The sequence below is a fragment of the Acinonyx jubatus genome, chromosome D4 (genome assembly GCF_027475565.1).
Source record: "Acinonyx jubatus isolate Ajub_Pintada_27869175 chromosome D4, VMU_Ajub_asm_v1.0, whole genome shotgun sequence".
In the NCBI taxonomy this organism is placed as follows: Eukaryota; Metazoa; Chordata; class Mammalia; order Carnivora; family Felidae; genus Acinonyx; species Acinonyx jubatus.
In genome coordinates, this window is record NC_069391.1 from 48,473,232 (window position 1) to 48,490,428 (window position 17,197).

General features: G+C 42.4%; 1 protein-coding gene across 8 annotated transcripts in view; it reads right to left on the minus strand.

Moving 5' to 3' along the window:
* FOCAD (focadhesin) overlaps positions 1–17,197 on the minus strand; it is a 311,383-nt gene that overhangs the window by 267,673 nt on the left and 26,513 nt on the right. For 3 of the 8 annotated variants that reach the window (XM_053205041.1, XM_053205038.1, XM_053205040.1), the window contains exons 2-4: positions 11,767–11,865; positions 8,484–8,558; positions 6,103–6,257 (exon numbers count right to left, since the gene is read on the minus strand). In XM_053205041.1, the coding sequence (XP_053061016.1) occupies positions 6,103–6,257; positions 8,484–8,558; positions 11,767–11,823 (287 nt within the window). In that variant the 5' untranslated portion in view covers positions 11,824–11,865. Of the gene's footprint in view, positions 1–6,027; positions 6,258–8,483; positions 8,559–11,766; positions 11,866–12,771; positions 15,204–17,197 lie in introns of those variants that run through there. The other 5 variants (XM_053205043.1, XM_053205044.1, XM_053205039.1 and 2 more) reach the window with 4 other exon arrangements.

A 17,197-nucleotide genomic window follows, 5' to 3' on the forward strand; every position in this document is an offset into this window, starting at 1 on the left:
TCCATCACCTTTACTCAGGACCACCGTGGGCATTTTTAATACTCTATGCAAAATTTCACTGAAAAAGTAGACTTTGCTTTCGGGATCTCAGAAAACAGACTTTCATCTCTCATACCTTAGCACACTTTATTTTCCCGAAATGCATAAACTGCAGGTGTCTGCCCATTTAAAAGCACAAAAGGCACATAAATCAAAGGCTAGCCTAGTTTATCTAGAGCATAACCATCCTACCAAACACATTTTTAAAAGAAGGAAGGGGTTGGGGAAGCAGTTGAACTGAAATTACGGGCTGTCGTGACATCTCAATATCAAAAACTGAATACCTGGTTCCACAGGAGAATACAGTTTTTATGCACAGTCCCGTTACCAAGCAACTATGACAATGGCTGCATGAGCTTTCTAGAAGCGAGTGCAGTTAAGGGAGGAAGGGAGGGACCTAAGAACAGAAAAATGGGAAAACTCCTTGCTTTGAGAATCTTTATCTCAGGATAAATTCAATGTAAAAACAAAAACAAACAAACCCTAAAACAATCGAAACTGAAAACAAGCAGTGCCTTAAGAGACAAGAAAAGCACACGCTACCATGTATCATTCACTTTAATTTCAGTTTTGTTTAATTTCAAAATTCACATCTAACTGGTGATAATGATTTCCTTACTACGCTTCCTTTGTGGTCCCCCTTCTTTCCTTCACCCTCGCTAGGGAATAATTTTTTTTCCAAATTTCCTTACTGATTAAAAGAACATTTTAGACCTCTTAAATCCATTTCTTTGTTTACAGAAGCTATAAAAACTAGTTTAGTTTACAAGTGTTTCATGTTGCCTCAGCTTTGAACCGAGAACACTCTTAGACATCAAACTATTCCTTTGAAGGAAACAGTCTCTCAAATAGAGCCAGACGCTTTCCCAGCCACTCCCTAAAATTTAGACAACCAGAGTTTGACAAACGTCAAGTCTTTTTCAAAGTTAGACTATACAATGGAGCAGGCTCTAGACCAATGTTTCTCAAATTGCAGGTTGAACTGGTGGAGGGAGCAGGGAGGGTTTCCATACATGTTCCAAGAGAATTTTACAGACTAGTCTCGCAAAGGGCCCAGGAGCAGGTTAGAAGGCGGGGAGCGATGACCTCACTGACTTTTCCTTCCATCTTTCCTTGCAGATTTCAACATTCACTGCAATGCTGAGAAAGCTCCAGAAGCTACATTCTCTAAAATATCTATTCGATAGAAGGCTGCTTCTTACTCTGCCTCACTTACTCCCTCTCTCAATCTCTCTCTCAGTTCCTAAAGGCTGCCAGCCTAGCTAGTAGGGAAAAAGAAAAGAGAACATTGTAGAATTATTGTTCTACATCAAAGCTGAGCAATTACTGAGGGGCACTGTTCCCAGGGTGCCTGTACGTTCTGACAAACCTCTATTTAAGAAGAGAAATCCAGAAACAAGTAGACAGTTAAATACCGGAAACTGAAGATCCAAAATGTCTCAGCCAAGAAGCACAGGGAAATGACAAAGTCATTCCTGCTTTGAGATCCCAAAGATAAAGATGGTGGCGTTTTTTAGGTTTGGGTATGTTTGTTTGTTTGTTATTTCCAGTTTTGTACTGTTGTGGTCAGTAAAGACGCAGGACAGGATTTTAATCTTTCATTCACTGCGATTTGTTTTGTGGCCTAACATGGCATCTACTCAGGAAAATGTTCCATGTGCACTTGAAAAGAATGTGTATTCCACGGTTTTTGGATGGAATGTTCTAGATACATCCGTTAGGTCCGTTTGGTGCAATGTGTCATTTAAAACCACTGTTTCCCTTGTTGATTTTCTGTCTGGACGACCTGTCCAATGTTATAAGTGGGGTGTTACAGTCCTTTATGTCTATTAATAGTTGCTTTATATATTTAGGTGCTGCCATGTTGGGTGCATAAATATTTATAATTGTTACATCCTCCTGCTGGATTGTCTCCTTTATCATTATATAGTGTTCGTCTCTGTTTCTCGTTATAGTCTTTATTTTAAAGTCTATTTTGTGCCATATAAGTACCAGTGCCCCAGTTTTCTTTTGCTTCCATTTGCACAGCAAAAAGATGGTTTTCTGTGTCAGAAAATTCCTGGAACAGCATTTGAAGGCAGAGGCTGTTTCGGTCTCCTGTTTTTAATTAAATTAAATTTAATTTCTTAAATTTGCTTCCCATTTTGTTGTTTTTTTTTCTTAAGACATAAACAATGCAAAGTATAGTCTTTGTAATCACTACAAACCACAAAGCTCTGCTACTTGAAATAAATGAAAAAATTCTTGAAAAACAATTATTATCTCTACTGGCAACAATGAAAAAAAAATAGCACTTATATAATACATTTCATCACCAAATTGATTCCAAAATTAAATCGGTTAGCTTCAGGGTCTACCCTGTTCACTTCTCTTTGTGGCTGATAAGTTAGACAGGAACATTCTCAGATAAGAAACTTTGAAGAAAAAAAATGTTTCCCCAGGATCTTTCAACTGTTAAGATTCCTAAATTTGCTTACTGTAAAATGCAAGGCTTTCTTCCATATCTTGACCATATTTCCCAAGACCCTTGAAAATTAATGGACACCTTTATGTATAAGATTACTCACTGAAGCATTGCCTGTAATTGCAAAAATAATAATAATAATAATTGACAACAATGGGGAATTGGTAAATTATGGCACATGCATACAATGGAATACTATGCAGCTGGAAAAATTAGAAAGCACTTTATTTTTGTTAAAGAATCATCTCCAGGGGCACCTGGGTGGCTCAGTCGGTTAAGCGGCCAACTTTGGTGCAGGTCATGATCTTGCAGTTCGTGAGTTCAAGCCCTGCACTGGGCTCTGTGCTGACAGCTCAGAGCCTGGAGCCTGCTTCGGATTCTGTGTCTCCCTCTCCCTCAGCCCCTCTCCCACTCGCACTCTGTCTCTCTTAAAAATGAATAAACATTAAAAAAAAAAATGATCTCCAGGGGCACCTGGCTGGCTCAGTCAGTAAAGCATGCAACTCTTGATCTCAGGGTTGTAAGTTCAAGCCCCGTGCTGGGTGAAGAGATCACTTATAAACATAATCTTAATAGAAAAAAAAAAAAAAGGTATAATCTAACCTGCTCTAATTCTCCCTTATGTAAACAGAGACATCACTCTGGCCCCTTAGCTGCTAGTAACTTACTTTTGAATATAAACAGTACAACTACACAGTGCAAGCAGATTTTATGTTTATGAATTTTAAGGCTCTTGAAAACTACTTAGGGGGAAACAAATACCATTACCTGCATCTGAAAAAAAGCATAAGGCAAAATCTATGTGGCTTAAGATCAACGAGTAAGTTAAAAGAGAGACACATTAAAACTTAAAAAAAAAAAAAAATCCTGATGTTTTATTTATTTTTGAGAGAGTGCAAGCAAGGGAGGAGCAGAGAGAGAGGGAGACAGAGGATCAGAAGCGGGCTCTGTGCTGAGAGCAGAGAGCCCAACGTGTGGCTTGAACTCACAAACCGGGAGAACATGACCTGAGCCCAAGTCGAATGCTCAACCGACTGAGCCACCCAGGTACCCCAAAACTTGACGTTTTAAAAGTCTCCTCAAAACTCCTTTTTTAGGGGCACCTGGGGGGGGTCAGTCGGTTAAGCGTCCGACTTCGGCTCAGGTCATGATCTTGCGGTCCGTGAGTTCGAGCCCCGCATCGGGCTCTGTGCTGACAGCTCGGAGCCTGGAGCCTGCTTCCGATTCTGTGTCTCCCTCTCTCTCTGCCCCTCCCCTGCTCATGCTCTGTCCCTCTCTGTCTCAAAAATAAATGAAAACATTAAAAAAAGTTTTTTAACTCCTTTTTGAAGGGTATGTGTAGGTGCGCGTGTGTGAGCATTCACACGAGGAAAAAGATAGAAAATCATTACATTTTTAGCCACGATCAAATTCTTACTTATTCAGAAATATATGATCATCTAATAACTGTCAAAACATGTGCTAAGCATAAAAATACAGGTTTAAAAATATATATACTACGAAAGAACAAGTAGCCCAGCTGGGAAGAGAGGAGGTATCTAGGCAGGAGAAGGGACGCCTGGACTGAACCTTGAGGCATGAAGGGCATGATATCAGAAGGAAAATGGGAAGAAACCTTCCCATCCATGCAGAAGCTCAAGAACAGGGAATAGGGAAGGCCTGTGTGTGGCCGGAGAGGAGTGCTCGCGGCAGGACACGCAGGCTGAACAGAAGGCTGGCCCTAGTTTGGGCAAGGGCATGTAGAGCACTCGGAAGAGTTTGGACTTCTAACTACAGGCGGCACGCTATAAAGAAAAAGAAAGAAGGAAAGATAAAGAAGGAAAAATCAAGGCTCCAAAAAGATACCAAGAGAGGATCGAAGGGAACAAAGTAAGATTTGTGAAGCAAAGTTAAAGGGCCAGAGGTTACTCAGCCTTCCCATCGGAGGACAACAGGGAGAACAAGCAGCCCCACAGAGAGGGAGGGGAGAGGCTGGGTAAGAACTAAGAGAAGGGAGCAGACGCCCCAGTGATTTAAAGTAGGCAGAACTGAAGACATCCAGATGAAGATCATTTCTTGAAGCAAAGAGGGGCATCTCATTTTCAGGGAATGTGCCACGAGAGACGCTCACTTCCATGATGTGGTTCCAACACGGTCCTGTTTGACCACCTCAGAACGCTGTATGTCCCTTTCAATACTTTCGACTCCATTATTGTCAGTCTATAAATATATAGTCACACTAGGGGCACCTGGGTGGCTCAGTCAGCTAAGCATCTGACTCCTGACTTCGGCTCTGGTCATGATCTCACGGTTCATGAGTTCAAGTCCCGGGCCAGGCTCTGCGGCTAACGGTGTGGAGCCTGATTGGGATTCTCTCTCCACCTCTCTCCGCTCCTCCCCTGCTTGCACCTGTGCATGTGCTGGTGCACACGTTGGGGCTCTCTCTCGCTCTCTCCCCCAAAATAAATAAATAAACTTAAAAAAATAAATAAATAAATACAGTCAGAGCAGAAATTCAAAACACCAAACATGCTTTACTTGAGATAATCAGAGGAAACACATCTAAATCACAAAATACTTTTTTTAAAAATTCGTGCTGTTATTTCTTTTTCAGGTTTTATTTATATTTTTAGTAATCTCTACCCCCGATGTGGGGCTTGAATTCATGACCCCAAGATCAAGAGTTGCATGCTCTTACAACTGAGCCGGCCAGGTGCCCCAGTGCTATTATTTTCTAATTCACATACTAAAGCCAAAGTCTGACCAAATATTACCAGTAATATATAAACTTTACCACCGTGGGAGTAGTATTGCTTATGGGCAACCTACTTGCTTAGTGTAAGTCAAGAATTTGCACTGCACTCGGGAATTATAAACTACTTAGCTATTTTCTTCATTTAAGAAAAAAAAAAAAAAAGAGCAGTGACAGGGCACCTGGGTGGCTCAGTCAATTAAGCGTCCAACTTCGGCTTGGGTCATGATCTCACAATCCATGATTTCTTTTTTTTTTTTTAATGTTTTTTTTTTTTTTAACATTTATTTATTTTTGAGACAGAGAGAGAGAGACAGAGCATGAACGGGGGAGGAGCAGAGACAGAGGGAGACACAGAATCGGAAGCAGGCTCCAGGCTCTGAGCCGTCAGCCCAGAGCCCGACGCGGGGCTCGAACTCCCGGGCCGCGAAATCGTGACCTGAGCTGAAGTCGGACGCTCAACCGACTGAGCCACCCAGGTGCCCCTCACAATCCATGATTTCAAGCCTCACGCCAGGCTCTCTGCTGTCAGCACAGAGCCCACTTCAGATCCTCTGCCCCCCTCTCTTTATGCCCCTCCCCTGCTCATGCTCTCTCTCTCTCTCTCTCAAAAAGTAACATTAAAAAAAATTTTTTTAAAGCAATGACACATTTAAGCAGAGACCTGAAACTTACAGACAGCAACTGACCACAAATTCCACAACTACAGAGTTTAAATCAGTGCCTACGAAATATCAACGGCATGACATTTGAAGGGAAAGAAAATCAACTGGCAAGTAGGGTGAAGGTGGACCTTTAATGGCAAATTCGTGAATCTGTTTTCTAAAAATGTAAGTGTTTCGCTGATCAAACGGGAAGGAAAGACGACCTGGTCGACGGAATCAGGTTGAGTATCCCATTGAGCACATAGCTGAACTCTGCGTGATCCTGGGCGACGAGTGCCACCAGAGCCTCGCAGCAGGCCGTTCGAACCACCGCATTATCACCGCAACACTTCTCCCACAGCAAGTTCAAAGCCGGAGTCTGAAATCAAACCAGTGATTAGAAGACACTTGCAACGAGCGCCAAAAGCATACAGAATCCCCCGCGCCGTTCGTCGAATTTGTTCCCAGCAGGCTACCTTCCCTCGACAAAGACGGTGCTCTTGTCCCACCATTTGTAGAATAAACTCAAGTCAGCTCCCCAGGAGAGATGATGGGTGCGTTCGGAGAGAGCAGCTCGCTCTCATCTGGTGCAAACTAAGGCGGCTGCACTCAGCCGTATGGGTTGGGGCTGAGCAACACGACGAACCCAACAGGAGATCAAAACTAAGACTGGACTCTGGCGCCGGGCTCTAACCAATCCCTCTGACCAGCCACCATCCATGTCAGTCCAGCAGTTAGTCTGCGCTGCGCTCCAGATCATACCTATGCTTCAAGCCCTACATGCGGTAACATTTTCAGAACGTGTTTCCGCTCTCCTACCACCAGACTCTACCACCTCCATGCACCCCACCCCGCCCCAACGATGTCCCTGCCCCAACTTACTCAAGTCTAACGTGGGCCCAGAGGGAAGGCAGTGAGGTAAAACAGGATACCCGCAAGTTGCCCCACCCACGGCGACCAACAGAAGCCGAGAAGACCGTTTTGGTCAGGAAAGAAATGGACTTTTTGCCCCCCCACGCTATGAACCTGTCATCTTTGACAGAAAAGCACCAGAAGGGCACAGGAGTCAATGTAAGTGCTTTATTTTGAAAAATCCTATAAAAGCAGAGACTCTAGCTTTCACAACTTTCTCAGGAACCCACGACCCAACAACCCCCAGGGGGTTCACTACTCGTGATGAATCCACGTTTGAATGTATGATGGGTTAAGCCCATTTAGAGTTACGTGCGGTTTGAGGTGCTGTTTTTGTCTTTTAATGAATCCAGATCCTCAGCTCCCACAGAATAACTCAAAGAATGAAAATCAACATCATATTGTGCCCACTTTCCCACTGTGGCTGGCTTTGGGAGCCTTTTCAGTCTTAGGATCCCACTCTAACAGCAGGAAAGAAATATTTATATTTCTTTAATAGTCACAGCAGGAAAGAAATATTTATATTCCATTTCTTTTATTCAGAAGGAAATTTTATTCGCCTGTACAGCCAGTACCAAAGGGTTCTAAATGTCATTACTCCATTAGAAGCCAGAAAAACGAAATCAGTGAATAAAAAACCATCGCCTCAGGTAATACTATGCCCTCGTGGAAGTAAGCATTCATTTATTAACAGAAGAGAAAACAGTTAGTTACAGGCATCTGACATTCAATAAATCCTGGCCGTTTAAGTAAAACCACTAGATCATCTCAGAGTACATAATGCGATTATCGGCAGGATTAAGATCAGGGTTCTCAGGAAACCTAATTTGTAGGACTACACACAAATGCCAGACAAATGCCAATTAGAGAAGTTTGCCTCTATGCTTATTTCGACATGGCAGCGGAAGCTATGGAGAGGGGTAACCTGGAATAGCTGATCAAACGCAAGGTGGTGGGGGGTGGGGAGAAAGCCACGTGCGAGAAAGTAAATCAACGGATTTCAGTTGTGAGAAACATTGTCCTATTTCCATCACTGGTATTTTCCACGGAGTTTACCTTAGAGCACCTACTTAAGTGGAGTTTCCAACCGTCAGGTCGAAATACACACCAGGTGACCAAAACCCAAGTGCTATATAGCTCGGTATAAGCTCAGCATGGCTTCCTCTCTCAGCATTCCCCTGTCCTATGCATGGTTCGGACATGCATCCTTCAGCTCCAAGTACGGATGCCCGACCTTTCCCACGCAGAACTCCTTTTTGGGCCACCATAAAGTACAAGAAATCGCCCACATCCAAATTGATCCCCTCTATATTCACTTGCTCTGATAAATGAATATAGGGCAAATGAGGCAAATGAGGGCAAAAATATGCCCTCAGAGGTAATCCTACCAGCATTCTCCAAGGCCATGTCTACTCTCATTTCACCCGGGGTTATTTTTCCCTAACAGTCACCAGACTACTCCCCTTCACCCCCCCACCCCCACTCCATATCTCATTCCCGGAGTCTGTCGTAACAAATTTTTTAATTGTCAAGCATTTGGAAGAAGAACATGGCGAACCAAAAAAAAAAACCACCAAGGCAAGGAACGTCTCATTTCTACAGTGACCTGAACTCCGGGAGAAACGAAAAAAGTGCGTATGTGCGGCTGGCAGCAGTATCCACATAGAACTCAAGCACGAGGTTGAATACAGACCTGGTCTGTGGATTGGTGGATCTTTTCTGAAAAACCACTTTCCTTTAGGACGGCAGCAATGAGATGACCCACAGCCTTAAAAATAAATAAATAAATAAATAAATAAATAAATAATCAGTAAATACATTGTGTGAGAGGTTCTCTCCAATTAGTGCCTTTGAAGGTAACTCATATCGATACTAGCTGATAGGAACACGCGTGCGCCAGGCAGGCAAATCCCATTCGTTTGAGCGCGTGATCTGCGCAAGGCACTGAATTAGGCAATTCTACGGGCATGATTTCTTATCTTCATAACAACTCTCAAGGGAAGCCTTTTGATCCCAATAAGCAGACTACAGTTCACAGATGTTAAGAAAATTGCCAAGTTCTCAGTTCACATTGCTGTCACTTAGTATTAAAAGGTCACGCGAGATCGCTTAAACCAGGAGACAAATGAGAAACTCCACAGCTTTTGAAATCATTTTTGCATCTACATGAAATCCATCGTGCTTCATCATGTCCTTAACGAAGATGGAGAAAACTCCTCCCCCTCTTGATGACCGTGACCCACGCCGCCGATCTGAGCCAACAGGTCTCCCCTCCCCCCCCCCCCCCCCAACCGCAGCCGCCGTTCTCTCCCGCTTAGGCTCCGTGATTTAATTTCTTTCTTATTTTTCTCAGAGGTTTCAGCCCTTTAATAAGCTTTTGGCCTCATGAATCTCTGAAACTTTCCCATATCCTACTTTGGTCAAAAAGCCCGAAATTAAATCTAAGACTTTTATAGGAGGAATGATGACTTAAGTACATAAATATCATTCTTTCCTACCACCGCAACTCCATTGTAGTTCTTTGGCCCCACCCAGCACCGCCGTCTTAGAGCTGGGGGCTGGCAGCAAGGACAGCCACCCTGTGCACAGGCTGGGAAATACCTTTCCAACTCCAGCCAAGTGTTGACCCTGCACTTGGACCAACATATGATACAACTGTGAATCCCTGTCAGCCTTGCACTCACTTAAGTCTCCGGAAAAGCGCGCAGAAAAACACAGCACCCACTCCTTTGTTTCTTTTCTGTATTTCACACATCGGAAATCCTTTAAGACCTCAGCGCATGATGGTCTCAGTTTTGCAATATAAATCACTCATTTACATGAATATTAAGTTTAAGATCAATTAACTGTCTCTTACCTCCCAGTGAAAGGAATAGTAACAAGAACTGAAGACCAGTGAACAGTTTTGGTGCCCATTTACAAAATATACCATATTTCATTGACTGTAACTGGCCATCAACTGCAAGATGCACCATTATTTTATGAACCACTAAGGAAAAAAGGCTGCCAATTAAACCTATGTAATATAATGCACCTCATAATGTAGAATTGTGATTTTCTATTAACGGAAGAGCCCTTTCAGACTCATTTAGAAAATCGTGGCGAAGTTCACAATTGTGCAAGCCACACCAACTATGTAACAACTGCTGCCATGAATTACTAGATGCAACCCATTTTCAAAGACGTTAAAATGTGAAAAGATGTGTGTGAATCAATGAAATATGGTGCTAACACTGAGCAGTGGTTACAAAAGAACAATAAGAAGTATTCACAGAGAACAGGGCACAATTGCAAGACCCAAATAAAATGAATGTGAAACACAACAGAGACCAAAAAAAAAAAAAATTAAATTAAATTAAAAAAAAAAAAAAAGCCACCGTTCACATTTAGAAAAGACTAGAAGAATATCAGCTTCCTGACAAACATTCCCCCACTGCCCACCAGGTTCAGCTTCTTCCTCTTGCCTGTCTATGTATCTTTCCAACAAATCAGAGAACAGAGGCTAAATTGATTTTGAAGTAACAAAATTTTAAAGTACAAAGTAGGGATAAATGACCCTATACTGCTACGTAAGTTTTGCATAATAGAATAGAGACATCCTTGGTGAAACAAGACATGTGCACTTTGCAGTTAATGTAACGGTAACACACACAGGCGGTTCTCGGTTATTTATGCTAATGAAGGGACTGCAGGCACAGAGAAACAAAAAACTGTGGACGGGATCCTCCACGCCTTCATCTTCCTCTTCATGGTAAGGACCTGTGCTGCACAGGATAGGATTCCAACCCAGTCAGGTAGAAGGGAATCTTGCATAAGGAGTGTTCTACTCCTCATGGAAGGGTTCCCCACTACCCAGCTAAGTCAATTCCCACAGCAGGCATCTCCGGAGTTAAGTGTCGAAAGCAGCCCAGACGCTGGGTGTCTTCCAGTCTTCGGGCAGGCTTCTGCTGGCCCCTTGGCTTTGCTCTCACAAGAAAAAACAGTAAGCTATTATGGTATCTTGACTAACCAGAATGCTTCTGGTTAGGGGAAGGCTGACCAGAAAACCACTTTTGTTTTAGCCCTAATAACTGAAAAGCTCTCTAAAATACATTGTCACCATCCCGTGCCTACGTTAGTACGTACATCAAGTTTGTTCCTCCAAGTGACTTACTTACTGAACGTCACTACCTATCAAAATCTCTTATTCTTAATTGCCGTCCAGGGGTAAAATATACCATTTCAAATCTTTATCTCTCATACTCTGTAGATGCATAGCCATTTGCTTCTATTCCCAAAAATTAATTATAGACTAAAATAAATAGATAGATAGATAGATAGATAGATAGATAGATAGATAATACAGATTCAAGGGCCTCCTAGTTAATCCAAGTTTTATTAGGTCTAATAAGAAAAGTATGAAATAAATAGAAGCTGAGATTGGTCAGTTTCAAATATTTACCCTCCTACATCACACGCAAATTTTTATTTTATTCCATTATTTTATTTTTTTAATGTTTATTTTTGAGAGCGAGAGAGAGAGAGAGAGAGACAGAGTGTGAGTGGGGGAAGGGCAGAAAGAGAGAGACACAGAATCCGAAGCAGGCTCCAGGCTCCAAGCTGTCAGCACAGAGCCCAAAGCAGGGCTTGAACCCACAAACTGCAAGATCATGACCTGAACCGAAGTCAGACACTCAACCGACTGAACCACCCAGGTGCCCCCCTCATTTTCTTTTTTTAACGTAATCTCTACATCCAACGTGGGGTCTGAACTCATGACCCCGAGATCAAGAGTCACGTGCTCCACCAACGGAGTCAGCCAGGCGCCCCTCAATATAAATTTTCAAATTAACTTACGTAAAAGTTAATAAAATAAGAATTATCCCTACTTATGGAGTAAAATATTTAATGTTAAAAAGATAAAGTTCTATCAACAATCCACCAGCAAGGTTCAGTTGTTACCATGAAGCAAAAATAATTAAATAAATAAAAATTACCTGTGATTGGATAAGAGAATTTGGAAATTCAAACCTTTTCCTGATATCATCTGACATTTTTTATTCTCTCAGATTCTCTTACAGGTATACATGCAGACTCTGTAATCAAAACAAAAGAATACTTGTTAGTCCAGAAAAGGAGTTCAAAGCAATTACTCCTCACATAACATGAAAGCAATTCGTTTCAAAGACAACAATGGAAATAAAGCATAGGGCTCTGCAGAGTAATTGTTGCCATACAATCATACCAACGACTTCAGTCCACAAATGCCACGATTATAAGTAAACAATAATGCTCAACCGCTCTTGGTTTTTCCCATTAAAGCTAATCCTGAAACAGATTAATTCGCGCTATGAAAACAAACACACAAACAAACAAAAACTCCAAAAGCGCGAGCCCAAATAACATGACTTTAAAAGCTCAACCACATGTTTAAAATAGAAACTCTTTCATGGATCAAAACTTCCAAGGGAGAAAGACTCGAACTTCCCCAAAACTGTTTAAACTGTACCACAAGCTTTCATTTAAGCACTAATCCAACCGCTAGTGACAAGTGTAATGCCTAAGTGAGCTTTTCGCAGGAAGTATAGAAATGACCCAGAAACTCACACAATGAAACAGATTGCTCGTCTGCTAAAAGAGCAAGCAATTAGCACCAACTTTTAATATTTACATCACACCTCTCATTCCTACTGGGCTGTCAAAAAAAAAAAAAAAAAAAGGAAAAAGGAAAGAAGGGAGAGGAGAAGAGAGGAGAGGAGAGAAAAGAAAAAGACAAAATAGTTTTCAAGCATACAAAAAAAGATGCAGGAGGGCAAGGTGGTGAAACTACTGACAGGATTTCCTAAGGATCTCAATTTATCCAGTCCATGCAGCACTAAACCCACCAAATTACACTACTTTGAAAAATAAATTGCTTTAGCTCACCTATTTATTACAATATAACTAAAAATAATAATTAAAAATTAAAAAAAAAAAATTTTAATGCAGGTACTCCAGATTACCTTATAAAAATAACAGGCCATCAAACCAAGCTCTGCTGGTCTCACAAACGTCGGCGCCTTGTGTTGAACCCGTGGCTGTAACTACTTTCGTCCCCTTTTTCCAAGGCTAAATTCTCTGAAGCAATCGTTTATCCTAGCCTTCTTCTTCAACATCTAGGTCCAACTTAACTCCCTTGAATTAGACGTTTCACAGCGCTGAAACAGCTTATTCTCAGACTGCAAATTATGCCCCCTATCAAAATCTATCCATTAGTTTCACTCAGCTCAAAATTTCTTCAACTTCCAGATGTGTCTGTCTCCTCTTTCTTGGAATTTTCTGCTCGTTTGAATTCTGTAAGATATCAGAACAGAATTCCCCAAAGTGTGTCCCTGAGAAATACAGGATATGCCAAGAGGGTAAAAAAAAAAAAAAAAGGATTTTGTAGGGGTGCCTGGCTCAGGCGTTTAAGTGAGGGGTTAAGCATCCGACTCAGTTTCAGCTCAGGTTGTGATCTCACAGGTTCATGAGATCGAGCCCCATGTTGGGCTCTGAGCTGACGGTGTGGAGCCCGCCTGGGATTCTCTCTCCCTCTCCCTGCCTCTCCCCGACCTGTCTCCCTCTCTCTCAAAATAAATAAATTTTGAAAAGATTTTGTAAGGAACATATATTCCCACCTTGGATTTTCATTCACTCATGTAACAAGTACTTATTAGGTGACTGTCTATTTGGTGTCAGGCACTGTTTTGGGTGCTTTGGTGACCACAGGAAACAAAACAGACAAAAATCCCTATACTCACGGAGCTTAGAATATTACAGAAATACTTTCTATTTTAAATATGGCAGTCAGAGAGCACCTGGGTGGTTCAGTGGGTTAAGCCTCCAACTTCAGCTCAGGTCATGATCTCAGGGTTAAGGAGCCCGAGCCCCACGTCTGGCTCTGTGCTGACAGCTCGGAGCCTGGAGCCTGCTTCGGATTCTGTGTGTGTGTCTCTCTCTGCCCCTCCCCTGCTCATGCGCTGTCTTTCTCTCCTTCAAAAATAAATAACATTAAAAAAATTTTTTTAATTAAAAAAATAAAAAATAAATATGGTAGTCAGGGCCAGTCTCATCTAGAGAGTCTGACATTCGTGAGTAACGCATACAGATGTCTGGGGGAAGAGTGTCACAGGCACAGTAAACAGTGAGTGCAAAAGCCCAAAGCCCATAAAGTGCTTAAGGTTCGGTCTAGAAAGAGCAAAGAAAGGAGTCAGGAGTGGATGACGGCAGAAGAGAACGGGAAATCAGAAAGCCAATGAGAAGACAGATCATAAGAGGTCTGGTAGATCACCAGTAGGACAGATGTATCTATCCTGAGTGAAACAGGAAGCTACTACAGGGAAAAAGTGGTTAGATTTTAACAGAATCACTTAAAAGAAGAAATGCTCAGATTCGAGATATAATTGAAGGGAGGGCAATGTGGTTGCGGCTAATGATTGCATGAGAGTATAGAGGAAAGGTTCAGAGATGACTCCAAAGTTTTTGATCTGAGCACCTTTAATTTTAATCTCCATTTCTTTGGGCATTTTATACATTAAACCAAACAATTTAGGGCGCCTGGGTGGCTCAATCATTAAGCATCGGACTTCAGCTCACGTCATGATCTCACGGTTGGTGAGTTCGAGCCCCGCATCGGGTGAGCACGAGCCCTGCTTTGGGTGAGCCCCATTCTCTCTCTTTCTTTGACCCTTGCTCATTTGCATGCTCTCTCTCTCTCTCTCCCCCTCTCTTTACCCTTCATGGGATTCTCTCTCTCCTCTCGCTCTCTCTCTGCTCCTCACTCACTTGCACCCTCTCCCTCTCTCAAAAGAAAAAAAAACCAAAATTTAGGGCAAAAAATGTATACATCACTTACCATGACATTTTTTTTTTACTAAAGGAAAAGATGGAGTCCCCATCAACTGACATAGGGAAACAAGTTTTGTGGGCAAAGACTGGTAGTTTCATTCTGAACAGGTAAGTTTCAGGTGTCTAACAGACATACAAATGGAGATGGTGGGTAGAAAATTGGATACATGAATCTATAACTGGAGAGACAGATCTTAGTTGAAGGTATAAATGATGATACACATTAATTATAGAATCTCGGAATTTCTAAAGCAAGAAGGCTGATAAACTTTGCTTCACCCAGAGCTTACCAAACTTATCTGATCATGGCACCCTTTTTTCTAGAAATATCCATTAACAATCTATACAGCCAGCCTTTCTTTCCTGGGATAAACACTGGGAAACTCTGCTCCACGGACTCCTGCTCCTCAGTCCACTGTACTTCCTGTGTCCCATCTTCCTGCTCCCAAGCTCCTTGTGCTCTCTTCCTTCCTGGAAACTCCCAGAGCCCAGTCATGTAGCTAAATACTTCCCTGCCTTCTCTTACAAAGATAGCAACTGGAAAAAAATAAAATAAAATAAAATAAAATAAAATAAAATAAAATAAAATAAAATAAAATAAAATAAAAAAAAAATAATAATAATAATAATAATAATAATAATAAAGCCAGAGACGGGCACCTGGGTGGCTCAGTCGGTTCAGTGTCCAACTTTGGCTCAGGTCACGAACTCACGGATCGTGAGTTCGAGCCCTGCGTCGAGCTCTGTGCTGACAGCTCAGAGCCTGGAGCCTGCTTTGGATCCTGTGTCTCCTTCTCTCTCTGTTGCTCCCCCACTTTCTCTCTCTCTCTCAAAAATAAAGCTTAAAAAAAATTAAAATAAATAAATAAATAAAAGCAAGCAAGCAAGCAAGCTAGAGACTAGAGAGCTCAAAAAGAAAGTACATGTTTTACTCACAAAAACATTTATCATGAGGTGCCTTCGTGGTTTCGATGGTTGAGCATCTGATTGTGGCTCAGGTCATGATCTCATGGTTTGTGAGTTCAAGCCCCGCATCAGGCTCTCTGCTGTCAGCACGGAGCCTGCCTCGGATCCTCTGTTTCCTTCTCTCTCTGCCCCTCCCTGCTCTCTCTCTCTCTCTCTCAAAAATAAATAAACGTTGAAAAAAAAAAAGTTTACCATTTCGGTCCCACGTTTCTCAGTTTCCCTCTCTCGAGTTTCTTTGCTACCATCCTCTACATCCACTCAATCAGAGTCGGTTTCCTCCCTCCCAGCACCTCACAGCCTGCCTCTCCTTCCCGTTTCTACCCTCCTCGCCTCAGTTCCTCACGCTAGGCTTCCTTCACTAACTGCGTGGTCTCGGGATCTCCACGCACGATCGCATCCCTTACGCTGCTGTCAGATTCACTGTCCTACGACGTGATTTCCATCACATCATTTCCCTGCGAAGAATTCAGAGCGGGGGTCTCACTAGCCTGTCAGACTCAATGCAGATTCGGATTCTGAGCTTTGAACATTGTATTTTTTTTTTCAACGTTTTTATTTATTTTTGGGACAGAGAGAGACAGAGCATGAACGGGGGAGGGGCAGAGAGAGAGGGAGACACAGAATCGGAAACAGGCTCCAGGCTCCGAGCCATCAGCCCAGAGCCCGACGCGGGGCTCGAACTCCCTGACCGCGAGATCGTGACCTGGCTGAAGTCGGACACTTAACCGACTGCGCCACCCAGGCGCCCCGGATTCTGAGCTTTGAAGACCTCCATCAACCATTTCTCCTGGTCACCTTCATCCTCCCTGCTGTCTGATTCCGATCTGGCCACAACACTTCTCAAATTAGTCCCACGTGCTCATTCCTAAGGAATTTTCCTTACGCTGTTCTTGCCTGCATAAAATACCCTTCTCTATGTTCCCTCTATTTAAAGATGAAATTTCTTTCATAGCACATCTTTTTCTGTCAAGCCTCTCCCCAGTAGCCACGTCTTATAATAGTCACCTTGTTTTATATTCTTGCAGTATTTGGGCTGACGAACACCATCATGTGACTAATTGCATTAGGATTGGAAATGTTCTTTTCTAAAGGGTCAGGTAGTGGGGCGCCTGCGTGGCCCAGTTGGTTGAGCGTCCAGCATCAGCTCAGTTCACGATCTCACCGTCTGCGAGTTCAAACCCCGCATCTGTCGCTGTCAGCGCAGAACCCAGTTCAGACCTTCTGTCTCCCTCTCTCCCTGTCCCTCCTCCACTCACACTCTCACTCTCAAAAATAAAGAAAACATTATAAAGATACATAAATATAAGGGTCAGATAGCAACTACTCACATCTGCCATTGTAGCCTGAAAGCAGCCATATCGACCAGAGTTGTGCTATGATAAAATTTTATTTACAAAAACAGGAGGACAGTGGGCCACAGTTTGCTGACTCCTGGCTTAAATAATGACAATTTTTTTAATTAATTTATAAAATTTACTGACACAATTGCTAAAATTGACATTCAGATTTGGCCCTGTGCTCCCAGGCACAAGTAAATATACAAATAAGGTAACTTACACACCTTTTATTGTGTAAAAGATGGGCAGGAAAGTACCT